The 15,538-nt window shown below is 32.0% G+C and overlaps 3 protein-coding genes and 1 long non-coding RNA gene across 4 annotated transcripts; 1 reads left to right on the top strand and 3 right to left on the bottom strand.

Annotated features, from left to right (window-relative positions):
* The first annotated feature begins 91 nt into the window (after positions 1-91).
* LOC126659752 (uncharacterized) lies at positions 92-637 on the top strand. The gene is made up of 2 exons (XR_007635066.2): positions 92-320; positions 423-637. It is a non-coding gene; the product is annotated as an uncharacterized LOC126659752 (long non-coding RNA).
* Positions 638-2,257: 1,620 nt separating this feature from the next.
* LOC126660050 (transcription factor MYB73-like) lies at positions 2,258-3,640 on the bottom strand. Its single transcript, XM_050353375.2, has one exon. It carries the CDS (start codon positions 3,289-3,291, stop codon positions 2,455-2,457), a length of 837 nt encoding a protein of 278 aa, XP_050209332.1. The 5' UTR covers positions 3,292-3,640; the 3' UTR covers positions 2,258-2,454.
* Positions 3,641-7,108: 3,468 nt separating this feature from the next.
* Positions 7,109-8,871, bottom strand: LOC126659976 (transcription factor bHLH51). The gene is made up of 2 exons (XM_050353309.2): positions 8,391-8,871; positions 7,109-7,736 (listed from the first exon to the last, which is right to left on the bottom strand). The coding sequence occupies exons 1-2, from the start codon at positions 8,652-8,654 to the stop codon at positions 7,248-7,250; spliced, it is 753 nt and encodes a 250-aa protein (XP_050209266.1). The 5' UTR covers positions 8,655-8,871; the 3' UTR covers positions 7,109-7,247.
* A 3,258-nt stretch (positions 8,872-12,129) lies between these two features.
* On the bottom strand, positions 12,130-14,811 carry LOC126661299 (uncharacterized). Its single transcript, XM_050355119.1, has 2 exons — positions 14,671-14,811; positions 12,130-13,087 (listed from the first exon to the last, which is right to left on the bottom strand). The coding sequence occupies exons 1-2, from the start codon at positions 14,710-14,712 to the stop codon at positions 12,407-12,409; spliced, it is 723 nt and encodes a 240-aa protein (XP_050211076.1). The 5' UTR covers positions 14,713-14,811; the 3' UTR covers positions 12,130-12,406.
* Positions 14,812-15,538: the final 727 nt, after the last annotated feature.

Below are 15,538 nucleotides of genomic sequence, written 5' to 3'. Positions count from 1 at the left end.
CATTTTAAGAACATATTCTTCTTTTTAAGAAAATTGTAATATATATACATCTTCTTCTTCTTCTTCAGTTTTGCACAAGTTCATAGGCTTATCTCACTGGTTGGGCTTTCTCCACTACCTCAACAAATACAAGCCCAAAACTATTCAGTCACAAAAGTAAAGCCCAATACGAATTATTAGGGTTTCACAACCATATAAATACAAACAAACCCTACTCTAAATCCTTCGCTTCCATTATCATCTCACTCAGCCCCCTCTCAGTCTCCAAACCATAAGGATTTCTCCAGAGCTTTGAGTAACTCGTCAGCATGAGAGCCAAGGTAAACTGAGTTAACAATCCCGAGTTTTTATCCAATATCTTTTTAGAAAATTTAAGCATTATTTGGATTAAATTTGATTTTGTTTTTGTGTTTAATTTACAGTGGAAGAAGAAGCGTATGAGGAGATTGAAGAGGAAGAGACGAAAGATGAGACAGAGATCTAAGTAGATTTTTGATTTCGAAACTGTGTCGTTTTAGTTTGTGTTTTTCCCTAAAATTCTGTTGAATTATCAGTACTATTTTAATTTCTTAATTAACTACAGTTTTGCCGGACCATTTTTATTTAATGGAAGTGAATGGCTTATTTCTTTTTGAAATTCATTATTATGATTTGCTATTAATTAGTATATGATGGTTTTGTAATTAGATTTGCATGAGATTTAGGTTTATAGATTTGTTTGTTTTCAACAGAATGTTGAGTAATTAGTAGTTAATGCGACAGATTTACATTGCTATTTGTGTTTTGTTTTGTTATTTCTCAGTGAAATGAGGAATGTTTTAACTGTAGATTATACTTAGTTTGGATACTAAGTTATGGTTTTCATGGTGTTAGCTGTCTGAGTTATACGCGGTTTGATTATGTATTGTGAATTATTTATGCGATAATGTTGTAGATTCATCCTATGATTGCGGTAATTATGTTGATTATATTTGAATAGTCTGATTTAAGTTTTTGATCGACTGTGTTTGTATATTTAGGTGATGCACTCTCCGTTTTGTCACAACCCCGCGTTAGTACAGGACTTGCATTATGTTTTTATCTAGGTTTATAGTTTTTCGACAAGTTTCACTGATGCACACAGAATAGTAGATAATTTAGGTTGTAGGATTTTGTAGCTGTTGCTGCTTTGTGAATTCTTGACTTCTTTTGTAGAATAATAGATGCATTTCGTATAGAACTCTATATGTTACGTGTATTGTTTAAATTTCATACTTTAATTTTGGAAAGCTGCATTGTTGTGAACCAGTCTGGTGGATTCGGCTTTTTTGGGTGTTTGTAAGAGATCAATTTTTACTTACATTTGGTGATTGCCTGCATAAAGACAATCTACTACTGATTTGTTCCTAATCAATCTCAAATTGGAAAGGGAATTGATTTTGTTTTGTTATTTGTCCAGATATGAAATTGCTGATCGACCTTGTGTTTCTTGCTTTGTTGCTTTGTATAGTCGAAGCTTATATAATAGTACACATGAGTGTATTTCTGTTCGTAATTGATCATGAAAATTTGAAATGGATCGATTATCTGATTTTTGTGCTCGTCAATCTATAATCTATAGGATTTCTGATTGACCTTGTATGATTCTTCTCTTGTACAGTTGAAGCTCAGTATTATCGGTCAAAATTAAACTTACCGATGTAGAGCTCATTACCCTAGTTATAGATGCAAGTGATGCTATGTTTTTTAATTGTTGGCTGGCTAACTGATGTATAGTGATTTTCAGCATCACCATATATACTAGAAAACGAACATTATTTATGTAAGCTTTTTGTTTTTTGTTTTGTCCAACTTATTCCTTCTCATTTTAAAGCTTGGAGGCTTTATGTAACTGTTGTGGATGTGGTCAAAATGTTGTTGGGACTTGACAGTTCTTTACAGATAAAACTGTTTCTGTAGATTAAAATAGCAACATAAATTGCAGGAGTTTTTGTTTGAACTAGCAACTCCTTTATAACCGTTCTAATAAATTAAAGTAACATTTAATTAAGTAAATAATAAATAATTTATTTATTTATTTATTTTATTTAATAGTTCTTGTTTCCTACTATTAGTTCAACACTGTACATTGCTTAGACCTCAAGTTACATTCTGAATTCCCTTGGGCATTTTCTTACGCACATAAACGGAAACACCGAAACAAATCAAAATATTGAAACGGAAAAATATATTTCGGAAGTTCAGAAATGTTTAGAAATCGAAATGAACTATTTAAATGTAGAAGATAAACGCCTATCAATTACATTTTTATTTCAGGAGTGAAATTAGAGCACTCACTTGGAATTCATGAATTGTCATGTTAATGTAAATACTAAACCTAATCATGTAAAGAGAACATTGGTTGAAAACTCAAGTTATGAGTCACAAACTAAAGAAATTTATAAAAAAGGAGAAGAAAATATTTGTATGAAATGATCATAAAGCAGTTGTATTTCCTGGAGATCCATCTTGAGCCCTTAATCTATCAACATAAGTCCTAACTTCAACGGCTATCATCCTTCTCATTATAGTCAACAAACATTCATCTTGATCCCTAACTATAATCCTCCCATGATCACCACCCTCATTTCCTCCCTTCACCACCGCAACGGCAGCTTCCTCCTCTTCGTCCTCCTCCTCTTTTTCCGCCACGGCTGCAAACGCGTCACCGGGTGGCGACAATGTCAACAATGTTTCAGGCTCTATAACCCTAACATTAACATTAATGTTAACATCTCCTCCGTTAAAACTATTATGCTCCGGCGAACCCGGACCGCCCAAACACTGTCTTTTCGCGGCGGAGTCAGACCCGGAACCAGACCCCGAGTCCGACTCATCCAAACTACGCCGTTTGGCCGAATTGGAATCGGACGAGGCGGACGAGAAATCGGTAACCCTTTTCCTACGTAAAGTAGAGTTCCAGTGATTCTTGATAGCATTATCAGTACGACCAGGCAATAACCTAGCAATAGTAGCCCATTTATTACCATGAACAGCATGAGCCTGAACAATGGTGGCGTCCTCCGAAGGCGTAAACGGACGGTGCTGAACCTCCGGCGAAAGCTGGTTACACCACCGTAGACGGCAAGATTTGCCAGACCTACCAGGTATTCCAGTACTAATCAAAGACCAATTTCTCGGACCATGCTGTTCCACCAATTTGATCAAATTAGCATCCTCCTGCGGACTCCAAGAACCTTTGACTCGCTCACTCCCACTCCCACCGCCACCACTACCACCACCACTGCCGCCACTGCCGCTAAAAGAACCCATGGAAGCGATATTTCAAGAATCAAGAGCCCGAAATGTCGAGAAATCAAGAAAGCGAAATGTGGAGAAATCAAGAAAGTAAAAGTGAAGAATATTCAAGAAAAGATGAAGGGTATATAAAGGGAATTAGATAAACGGTTTCAAGAAAAGGAAGGGGTTGTTGGTGTGAACCGTAAAACCGCACGATGGTGGTCGTTACAGGCGCGTTTGTTTTGGTTTTATATGTATTTTTTAGAGAGAAAATTTTAGGTTTTGAAATTTGATTGTTGATATTTTGTATTTGTTTTTCGGTTTCTGTTGGTGATGGGGAATTAGAAAGAAGATCAGTTTCTGTTTTGAAGTGGGTGTGGGTAAGATAGGGAAGTTATAACTGAGTAACTGACTCTCTTTTTTTTATATATTTTTTTATCACTTCAAGACTATACAAGCGGAAACATTCAGTTTTTTATTTGAATATTTATTCTTATTAAATAAACATAGTGATTAGGGCTCGTAAAGTTCGGTTCGGTTTGGTATGGTTCGATTTAATAAAATTAAAAATTAATTTATACTTTGCGGTATAAAATAAAAATCGAATTACACTAAATACTTATAATTTTACGTAACATTTTGGTTTGGTTAATTAAAAATTATTATTACTTCGATTTGGTTCGATTCAGTTTACTTTATATAAACATATAAGTATTTATAGCTACATTATATATATTATTTAATTATACACATAAATATATTAACAAAAATGACATTATTTTATAATTTTGTCTTTCGGTTTGGTTCGGTTAATCAGTAGTTATAAATATCAAACCAAAATAAAAAAAAACACGTTTTTTATTATTCATATCCAAATCGATGTATTTTTTTGATAATTGAAAAGAAAGAAGTGCTTGTGGGAGAATTTGACACACGAACTAATAATTTGTTGCTCAGCGCTAATACCATTTAAACAATAGCTCATTGATAAATCAATATATTTTTAATTATTTTAATCAATCCAAATTAAATTTTAGTTTGATCTGGTTCAGATTAATGGTTTGATTCAATTTTAATTCACTCCCAATATTGAGTTTCAAAAAAGGAAAAAAAAAGTTGTAACCGATATATATATATATATATATATATATATATATATATATATATATATATATATATATATATATATATATGTATGTATGTATATATATAATTTTTTTTTGTTATTATTAGCTAATTTATATATAAATTAATAGTTAGCATTTTCAAATCAATAGACTAAATGGTCTCATGCATATGAGGTCAGTATAAATCAAACTAATATATAAAAAAAAAACATAATATTTTACTTCCTCTGTCCCACTTAAGAAGGGACATAGCCCTTATGCACATATATTAAAAAAAAATTACTCTTGGCTTTTCTTATTTTACCTCTATTAATTATTGTCTTATAATTTGTGTGTAGAGTATTAGCTTTAATTATAGAAAGAGAAAATGAGGGTATAAAAGAGAATTCCTTATAAAATGACATAAAAATCATGAAGTGGCCTTCTTAAGTGGGACATAAAAAATTGAGATATGTCCCTTCTTAAACGGGACGGAGGGAGTATATTTTATGATCAAATTTTTGACGTGTGAGAAATTATAGTTCCGAGGGCGTATTATGGCAGTTAGGTTTAGTATTAATGTTTTATTTCTTGTATTTCATTATCACAGAAATTATGTTATTTGAAAAATAATAATAAAACGTGAATAAATAAACAGTGTCAGTTAAGAGTTAGAGAAGCTGAAAGAAGTGTCAAAGAACTGCTTACGGCTATTATGGGAGTTAGCTGAACAAAGAGAAAGAGATTGTGTTAATAACGTAACGGAATTGTTGCCGTTATAGGTAACTGTTGATTATTTATTTTCAATTTTCTTATTAAATTAAAGAGGATACATAAATTGTTTATTTTTGGGTAATTTTGTTTCATTTCAATTTCCTTTTTCATCTTTAATTGGATAATAATCCATAATTGTTTTCTTAATTATCTCACTCAAAGACTGTGTGTGTGATTGTCTGAATTACCTATATTCAAAGATTATTTCTAAGTATGTTTTTGTTACATTTATATTCATTAATATATAGTTTATATTTAAAATTAGTAATAATTTGGGTGAACTAAATATTTAGTTTTATGTAGTCCAATGGTTAATTAATTTAGTACTAATGATTGATGGATTTCCCCTAATTCTAATTAATTTATCAAAAGTTTCTTGTTAATGCATAGACTGGATTTAGAGCCTTGTATTTTCCTATAAACTCAAATTAGTTGAAGAACATTTAAACCTAATTAATTCCAACATATCTCTAAACCATTAGATATATTCTTACTATTTAATTCTAAAATTAAAAAGTATATATAGCAATAAGTAAGACTAGATTATCATTGGGCGAAGAAGAGTGGATTTAAATTGTTTATTTGATATATAATGGTGAAAATGAGCTACTTAATTAAATCACTAATCATAAGTATTCACTTGATTATTTTACTTGTGCTGCAAACTAGGGTTTTGGAACATTAAATATGTTCTAATCAATCAGCCCATCCCAGGCCCAATCCCAAGCCCAATCCTAAACCCTATTTTGGTCATTATATTCACAAATGTCTAGTTTATTAGGAAATTTTTAAAATGTAATAATAAAATTATATTTTTTTTGACTAAATCACTTAAAATTATCTAACTTCTATATTTATAGCCCGTCTATTAAAAACATTAATTTGACTAGTTTTGACAAATACATTTTAATTATATCCAATTAAGGAAAAAAAAATCAAAGAAAAATGCCAATTTTTTTTTCTTTTTATGATAAAACCTGATTTTGTCTATAAAAATATTTCGATTGAAAAAATATTAGGTTTCATCAAACACAAAAAGTATCAAAAAAAATTCATTTTTGATAAACATGTCTAGTTGACTACAATTGAAATGTAATTATCGGAATTAGGTCAAAACTGATGTTTTTGAAAGATTAAGTCTAAAGAAAAAAAAGTCAAAAAGGTTATATATTTCTCCGTAATTAAGCATTTTTCCAATTTTTAGATTTATTTTTATAATATTTCGTCAATAAAGTTCTCGTTTGAGCGAATTCTATAATTTTAAAATAATATATCTCTCCCCATGTGAATCTAAATCAGAAATAAATTATTTAATCCTATGGGTAGTTACATTTACATTAATTCATTTAAAATAGGAAAATGCTATTTAACCCACCATTTTGTACCTCTTTCATTGCCCCTCCTTACGTGACAGCATTTAATTTGTTCAATTCCACTCCAAAAATGTATATCTCAAAAAATAATTTTTAATGCAACCACTAATTTGTTGTCACGTCAGGTGGGTTAAAAAAAGTGGGTTAAAAAGGAGGGTTATATAGCATTACTCTTTAGAATATCACTTTAAAAAAATCTATTGGCTTGTTTTGATATCTAATCCAGTGGATATTCTTAAAACTACTCGTTGATTATGAATGTTGAATTTTATCTTAGATAAAGAAAAAGTGAAGAATAGTGGTAAAAATGAAAGAACTTTGTGTTCATCCCCTTTTGTCAATGGAAATGGGGACGGGGGTCAGAAATGTAGGGACTTAAGTAACAAGAAATGTAGGGACTTAAGTAACAATATACCATATAATATAATATGATGTGAGATTTGGATAACAAGTTTCATATTTGTCAATTGGTCCACTGTGTTCTCCATACCTCATTTTTTTATCATCTATAGTTTACAGTAATCCAAAACTTTCAATTAATTATATAAACATAGAATGAATAGGATCATGTGCCTGATAAATCTAATAACAGGAAAAAATTAAAATATAGTTAAATTATTAAATTTTATACTAACAATATTTTAAAAAATTAAACTTACAAAGAAACATCAATAAATTAGAGTTTGATCTATATATCTATGTATAAATTAATATGTATATAAGAATAATAATTTAACTATTGAGAAGGCAAAAAAAACCTCTGCCTCTTACTTCTTATATGATAATTTGATGGTATAGAAGATGAAGAAATTCTACTCAAAACAACATTTAGCGACTGTTTGATAGCGCTAAGAGAAACGCCGCCGCCGCCGCCGCCGTCATCTCGACCACCTTCATTGCAAAGTATTAAGATGCTTTTAACTCTTCCACCTACACTCGAAATTTCAGCTCTAACTAAATTCAATCTAAGGCCATTAAGCGCTCGAATGAGTTCGGAGAAAACTTCCGGTCTATCATCGCAGCAAATTGAAGCTCGAATATATATATTATTATTTTCTTTTGCAGTGCTCGTGGAGGGTATAACATCATCAGAATCGCCAATATTATCGACGGTTACTTCGTCGAATTCTGTCGGAATTGTAATAGCTTTGCTTATTTCTTTTGCTTGAATCTTCAATTCCTTCACTTGATCAATGGCACTTTCTAGTAGAGCTGCCTTGTCCATCTGCATAAGCGCATAAAGATGGATGATCAATACTACAAGGATTACTAGAATTAGCAGTAAATATTTTGTCGCTAAAAATGCTATAATTATTACTGTAAACATGTACCATTAAAAAAATATGGCTTGTTGATAAAATATTGTCTCATTAATTGTTAACGAAACTTAAATTGTTGTTTAAAAACCTATAGTATACCTTAGGGTATTGCAATATTTTTAAATTTTGCTGCTATAAAATATCTTTTAGTAGGGTGAGCAAACAATCTGTTCAATTAAAAATTGACTCATTTAATCAAAATTGAATTAATTGAATTATTTTATCTCTTAAACTGAGTTGATTGATTAACAGAATAAGCCAAAATCTTAAAAATGCAAAACCTAATCGATCAAATTAGTTGATTATTCGGTCGACTTAATTTTTAAAATTCTTAAGCGTATTTGAACTAAAAGAATACACAGACTAACTGAATTAACCGAACAAATCGAATAAACCAAACTTAACTGTTTATTCTGTTTAACTGATAATACCAATGAGCTATAACTCAAATGGTATAAGCGCTTGACAGCAATCTTCTAGGTCGTGAGCTAAATTCTTCCCACAAGCACTTTCTCTTAACAAAATAAAAAGAGTTAAACCGACAATATGCTCACCCCTACCTTATCTGATCTCGGAATGAGTTTCCGAAGAACTCCGAGCTGTGCATTAATCCGGTCTCTGCGCCGCTTCTCAGCTTGGCTATGGTTCTTAGAGACAGAAGCAGCTTTATCTTCTGCAGACAGTACCGGAACTAACGGACATGAAAATCCATTCATGCTGTCTTCAACTGGCCAAGGAAACAAAACGGACTCGTCATAATATGCTGCACCAGGAAAATTTGCAGGCCAATAACCTGAAGAACAAGGATCTTGTTCTTCTTGCATGTCTGAAATTAGAAGCTATTTTTGTCTGAAATGTGTGATCTGCATACATAAAATGTCTGGCTTTTTATCTAAAAATCTGTAGCTACAGCAGCTACTGTTGATGCACTAATAATGTGTGATCTGCACAAGTTGATGGTGATTGGTGTGATGTGTTTTGATCTTTGATCTTTAATCTCGGTCTGATATTTGGCGTTATTGGGCTGTCAACTCAGATTTAATTTTACTTTGGATAAATTATGGCAGCAGTACTTATAAACTCTGTGAAGATCAGCTAGTTGCACCAGGAACTTAATTATGGTATCCTATGCTGTTGTGTCTTATTTCTGTTTCAAAAAATACTCCAAATTTTAACCCGAAAACACAGTGAGTTGGTAAGACGCTCTTCTGGTTATATAACTGTTTAAAGGGTCAGAGTCTGCCTCCGTGAGAGACCTACATTATTCGAGTGAGGATTAGTCTAAATGTAGAAGGTTTTTAAGGTGGTGTTTCAAAGTTGTTGAAACCCGTCCAAAAAATCTCATATACCATTTACAAAAACAAAATACTCCCAAATTTTTAAAAAACTTGGGGTTATTTATTATCACTTGCTGTAAATTTCATTCTAAATTTTAAAAATCACTAGTTTTTCTTTAGGGTTTAGGTAGAATGATTTATATATGCCATAACTATTACTAAATTAACAGAAATATCTCAAAAAGAAGGCTTTTTCATCGGCAACTTCCGGTGGATTGTTGATAGATGAGCCGTCGGAAATTAGTGACCACTTAAATGACATATATTTTCTAACAATAAGACAATTCTAATAACGATCGAATTAGATCTAGTTAGTAATTTTTTTGTCATTAGATAGAGATGACGGTACGCGCGCACACCGTACACACATATATATAATAAAATAGTTTTATATTGTACGAGGTAATATACGCCGTACACACATGTAAGATTCATCTATGACCTCATGATATACGACGGATGCTCTGTCCACTACGCTACATCGTTATTAGTTATTTTCTTTATAATCTTACTTGACACTTTCCTAGGACTAGTTTTCATTAACTATCCCTTTCTTTTAACCAATTGTTTCCACTTCTTTTCAAAGAAAAAGATTGACAATTAAACCCACAGCTAGCTGGTCCATTGATTGTGCAAAAGTTGAATTATTAGTCCTTAGAAATAATCAAATTTTCATTTGAAATAGCTTTATTTATATACCTTTGATCTCGAAATCAATGATCATATCAAAATGATGTATATCAAACCCATTTTGGAGGCTTTTTTTGTCCACTTTCATGCATTTTTTCCCTCTTTATTTGTGTATGTGTTTTAAAACACCAACTCTCTTATTGTCCTTCACAACCAAACAACAAATCTTCAATTACCATTACTACGAGCAGGGCCCCCTTCAGCACACAAAGTTTGCAACTCACCATTAAAGAGGATCCGAAAAGATCGATACGACCTTTCATTAGCCACTCCCGACTTAAATAAATGAGTGATGCCTAAATTTTGCTATATGTTATTAATAAGTAAATTTTTATGGCTAGATCATCTAAAAGTATCTTACTTTTTCCATTTTATTTATTTATGGTCTCACCTTTTAAAATCTTCAAATTTCGCCAATTTATAGTGTCCATAATTAAATTGTTTATCATTCTACTAGTAACTATTTAGATTAATTATTCCATACTATGGATGTGTCATGTCAATATACAACATATTTATCAGGTGTTGATAAGTTTTTTTTTTATTTAATAATCAACAAATGTTAATAATAGGACCTACGCATTTAAAACTGTGAGAGATATGTTGTATAGTAACGTGACGCATCTTTGTTTACGTACCTAAAAAAGTTGCTTCAGTGAACTTGCACCATTTCCATAGAGTCAAAGAAACATAATGAAAATGTGCAAAATGTAATGATTTAATGAATATGTGGTTTTGTCAAACAATAATAAATCAAGTTGGCCGCCAATATAAGCTGCGGTAAGCATAGAAACCACATAAAAGTGATAAGAACTAATCGGCATTCAAGAAATTAAAATCTAGCAGACAGCTCGTGCCCTTAGAGACAAATAATGGCGTGGAAAATAAGGTTCCTATGGCCCTTTTCTACTCAGCAATTTCTCCAATAATTGAATTCGCTTCTCGAGTAGTATGATTTGGACGTTTCGTTTCCGAACGGAAATGATATATTAAGGTTTATGGGGTTTCACCATCTAGCTATTGGTACTCCTTATCTTCACGGAGAATTCAATTTTACTGAGTCCATGTCGGAGACAACAGGGCAATCGTTACACCATTCGTGCATGTCAACTTATGCGATGAGTAGTTTCGCTACGTTAGGACAGTTAGATTGCTGCTGCCACTTACAGGGGGCTTCCACTTAAAGCTTATAACACTACGTTAGTTCTGTTATTATTCCGTTTCAACTTTTATGTTTTGGCGTTTTTCTTTCCGTGCTACATAGCTTATACTTTAATCATACCATCTTCATATATAATAATTACACCAATCACTAATATTCAATGAATGTACTGCTATTGAAATGGAAAATACTAAAACGGAAAACGGCAAAACAACATTCACAAATAGGTTATAAATATCAGGTTTTGAAACTTCAGAAGCCGAAATATAAGATTCGGAAAATTTACAGGCAACATAGATGTACAAAACTTAGATTCATTTTGTCACAATGCAACTCAACTTTAAGTCTGTTTTAGAAAGATCGGTAGTTTTATAATGCAGTAGAAATTTCCTGAAATTGTTTTCTACAAGTGGTAAGTTCATCATGTAACTCATCTGTAATTAAAAGGCAAAATGTATAATCTACCCACAGCTTTAATGTGTTTGTCAAGCATACCGTAAGTTTTAAATCTTGTCATATATACTATCATCTTTTTTATTTTTGCCAAATATATCAACGACTCCTTTGAAACTGATGGGGCATATATACGTCAACGTATATAAAATTAATCATACAAGGCGTAAATAACATTGCGTTACATCAATACCAAACGGCTTGTGGATATATTTGGCAAAGATTGAAAAGATAATGGTACTACAAATAATAAGATTGAAAGATCATGGGTATATATGCAATATAACATATGAAAATTAAAAGTCATTACTCACTGAAATTAAAGGGAGCTGTTATCTAATATTTTTCTATGTAACATGTACAAATTAGAACTAACTACAACTAACTTAGAGTATTTTTTAATCAAGGGGGAAATTGTCCCCCTTATCATGAGGCTCCGCCGCTGTATATATATTTAACGATCATAGTATAAAGGCAAACGCGCCAAAGTTGTGGGTAGATGATATATGTTGCCTAATTAAAAATGAATGGCTTCTCAAAAAAAAATTATCTCGCTTTTATATAAAAGAAAATTCAAGAACTTGAAATTCATTTAAAATCTGTTAGAATCTACACAATCTCCTGAATAAGAAGTCATGTTCTAAGCAAGCATTCTGATTATATAACAAAAAAAGTTGCATTATGTGTTAAACTGCATTATATACACAAAATGATGGTATATGACATGGATTAAGCTCCATAATCACCCACAAATTAAACAAAGAAATCAGGCCATATATATAGAAGATCAAACATTGGGCATATGTGGTTTTTTATCTTCTCTAAAAAAAACTGTAAACCGCAATGTACCTGACGTTTAGATTGTCTCCGAATTTTCATGGGTGTGTCGAGAAGTTAGCTCGTCCAAAAATGCAGAACCGCAATGACTTCCAGCTTAGAACTCATTAAAATGGATCGCGCCAACTTTCCAGACAATGAAAGTTGTTGTGAACATAATTGTGCTGATGAGAACAAACGAGATGGCTATGACAAAGAGATCAGAACCCCCCGGAAAGTCAAACGTCAATCCCGCCTTTGGTAACCCTCGATCACTATCATCGAGCATGTTTGACGGGGCTTCTGGAAGGCCAGATCTCATCTTACCCTTGTCACCTTCCTTTAAGGCATCCAGTACTGTTCTGCCCTTGTCCAATTTTGATGCCTTCGGTTCTGTGTATCGGCTACGAACCCGAGCAGCTTTTAGCCTCTCTCTTGCTGTTAAAGATGATCTTTTTGATGTAGATTGTGAGTCGGGTTTTTTCTTAAGCTTGGCATCTGACGACACCGTAGAACCATTCTCATTAGCAACACTAGTTTGGAACTGGCTCGTTTCTTCAGGAGAATCCACAACAGGAATCTGATTATCAGAAATCGAACCTTCAGTGCTATCAGAACCTTTATCCGTGATATCTGTGGCAAGACGATCACTATTGGCCACTGAAAGACACAATCCCCTGCTTCCTTTCATTATATGTACTCTCGAACCAACCGTTCCCGAGAAGAATGCGAATTTAGTAGACTTTGGCGATGAAGCTCTAATTGAAGATGTAGAGACATGATGATATTTCGCTGGAAACTTTAAATCAAAAAACACTTTAATTTGTAAATGATCATAAGATTTAAGCCTATACATATGTGCAACTCACATCCAATTGTAGAAAAAAAAATATATAAATGGCATACCCATGAACTAAAATATGTTTAAATTAGTGGCAAGAAAGTTTGATAGGAAGGATCATTCAACTACTGAATACCAACATGCCACAGAACAGCAAGAAACACATTGCATTATGTTGCACAGAAGCTTATCAAGTTCAATATTTTGACATTTCGTTTCTATTTTCAGAAAGACTCCCGTAAATTCAAAACTTTAAATTATAATTTGTTCTAATAAATATATAATTTTTTTGTTTTTCGTTTCAACTTGTCCCGTTTCCATACAACATACTCTTGATGCAGCCTATTTGCAAGAAACACATTGCATTATGTTGCATGAAAACTTGTCGCGTTCTACTTTTTGACGTTTTGTTTCCATTTCCAAAAAGAATTACGAAGCTCCAAAACTTTAAATTTATAATATATTCTTATAAAGAATATCATTTTGGCATTTTTCATTTCAAGTTTCAACAAGAAAAGTTTCCATACAACATACTCTTGATGCAGCCAATTGTAACCTTTACACATTTTTTGTGAAGTGGAAAATGAAGAAAAGATTGTCTTAAAAAAATAATTATGAAGAGATACAAAATTGGAATATATTCTTAGAATATTAGCCGAAGGAAAAGCTAAAAGGAATGAGGAATTTCAGAGGCATACCATAAGGGCAAGCTTACAAATTCTCAATAAAAGGTAATTTACACTTACTATCCTCAAACTATCCTCTCTCTTCCTCAACCGCCTTAAATTTTAATTCGTATCCCGACTGTCCTTAAATTTTCATTTAATAACTTGGTTACCCATGACATTACTCGTGCGCCAATTCCGTTAATTTGAATGACGCAGTGTGCCACCAACTTGAGTCCTATGTGGACGCCTTAATTGCCGCATGGCAAAATTTTAAAAAAATTAGATGTCCATATAGGATGCTAGTAGACACGCCACATCATTGAAATTGACGGAAACTGCGTATGAGTAACATCACAGATTACAAAGTTATTAAATGAAAATTTAGCCACAGTTGGGATGTGAATTAAAGTTTAGGACAGTTGGTGTAAAATTACACATAATTTTAGCATCCTAACATTTTGAAGGGCATGTACCCAAAATAATTAAAGAACGTAATTTCATTTATCAAAACAATAAATTAAAGGTACTAATTTGGAACAACTATTTTCCCTTTCTAAACTCTAAAACATGTATGACTTGGCTAATTAACTATCTCAATTATCTTATAATCCACTTAGGTAGCACGGACACTTCATCTAATTAATGTTCCCCGTTTCAGAAATTTGGCGTTTCGGACACAACTTCATGTGCGTGTCCAAGTGTCCCGTGTCCATGTCCGTGCTCGTGCTCGAATTTAACAAACTTAAACAAATTGTTTATCATCTAACAACTAATGCTACAGTCAAAGATAAAAACTCCACACAAAGAATTACAAATCCAGTATTAAATCACACAAAAATAACTAAAACATTTGAAGAAATGAAATTAAATTACCTTAGAGTTGAACCCAACAACTGAATTGAGAGAAATTGCCATCTTTTTGTTGTTCAGTTTTTTTTTGAAGGATTAACCAAATCCCATATTACAGATTTTTGAGCTGTGTGTTTTTGTGGCAGGGGAAGTGGATGACATGTAAGTAATCAACTGGTGTGGATATACACTTTCTTTTGGTAGCGAGTGAAACCCACGCTATGCAGCTTTCAATTTTTGTGAGTAAAGTATCTAATTTTGTGAGGAAAATTATCCAGTATCAGTTATTTAAATCAATTAAAAATAATATTATACTACAATATAAACATGTTCAGAGAACGAGATAATCTATTGTTGTTTTTACTTGATTTAAAATTGAGCGTATTGTTCTTTATTGATAGAAAAATAAAAATTATTGTTTTTAATTGTTCAGAGAACTATTTGACCATGAGTCATAATTTAATGCTATAGTTATTTGATGGATACTTTTTTTTTATATTTGTAAATTTCATTTAAATCAGTAATATTATAAGCATCTCACTTGGTTCATATACGAAATGTTAATTGATGAGGAATTTAGTGTGAATGTAATGGATATTATCCTCAATAACTAACTAAACTAATTAAGTATAGAAAGATAATTGTATTTTCCATCAATTTAACTAGAGAAGTTCTATTTATCTAAATTTGACTAGGAAAGTCACTTCCCTAATCAAAGGGAAGTTTACGTACTAACTCCCCAGAAAGTAAAACACATAAATTGAGGCAAGCAAGAATATCTTGATACTTCCCGGGAAGTAAAACTTTCCTTGCCATTTATCCCTAACCAAGCGAGCCCTAAGTCTAAAACCGACAATGAGGATTTTTTTTGTTTACACAGTTTAAAAATCAA

Source organism: Mercurialis annua, linkage group LG8 (genome assembly GCF_937616625.2).
Source record: "Mercurialis annua linkage group LG8, ddMerAnnu1.2, whole genome shotgun sequence".
In the NCBI taxonomy this organism is placed as follows: domain Eukaryota; kingdom Viridiplantae; phylum Streptophyta; class Magnoliopsida; order Malpighiales; family Euphorbiaceae; genus Mercurialis; species Mercurialis annua.
The sequence above is the reverse complement of the archived record's forward strand: the minus strand, read 5'-3'. Positions and strand labels throughout refer to the sequence as shown.

What these genes read in the sequence shown, in the direction of transcription:
- LOC126661299 (XM_050355119.1), bottom strand. Translation starts at nt 14,712, where the DNA reads ATGGCAATTTCTCTCAATTCAGTTGTTGGGTTCAACTCTAAG. An exon ending in TTGTTGGGTTCAACTCTAAG is followed by an intron (nt 13,088 to 14,670) that starts GTAATTTAATTT and finishes TTTGATTTAAAG; the next exon opens with TTTCCAGCGAAATATCATCA.
- LOC126659976 (XM_050353309.2), bottom strand. Translation starts at nt 8,654, where the DNA reads ATGCAAGAAGAACAAGATCCTTGTTCTTCAGGTTATTGGCCTGCAAAT. An exon ending in TCATTCCGAGATCAGATAAG is followed by an intron (nt 7,737 to 8,390) that starts GTAGGGGTGAGC and finishes GCGCTTATGCAG; the next exon opens with ATGGACAAGGCAGCTCTACT.
- LOC126660050 (XM_050353375.2), bottom strand. Translation starts at nt 3,291, where the DNA reads ATGGGTTCTTTTAGCGGCAGTGGCGGCAGTGGTGGTGGTAGTGGTGGC.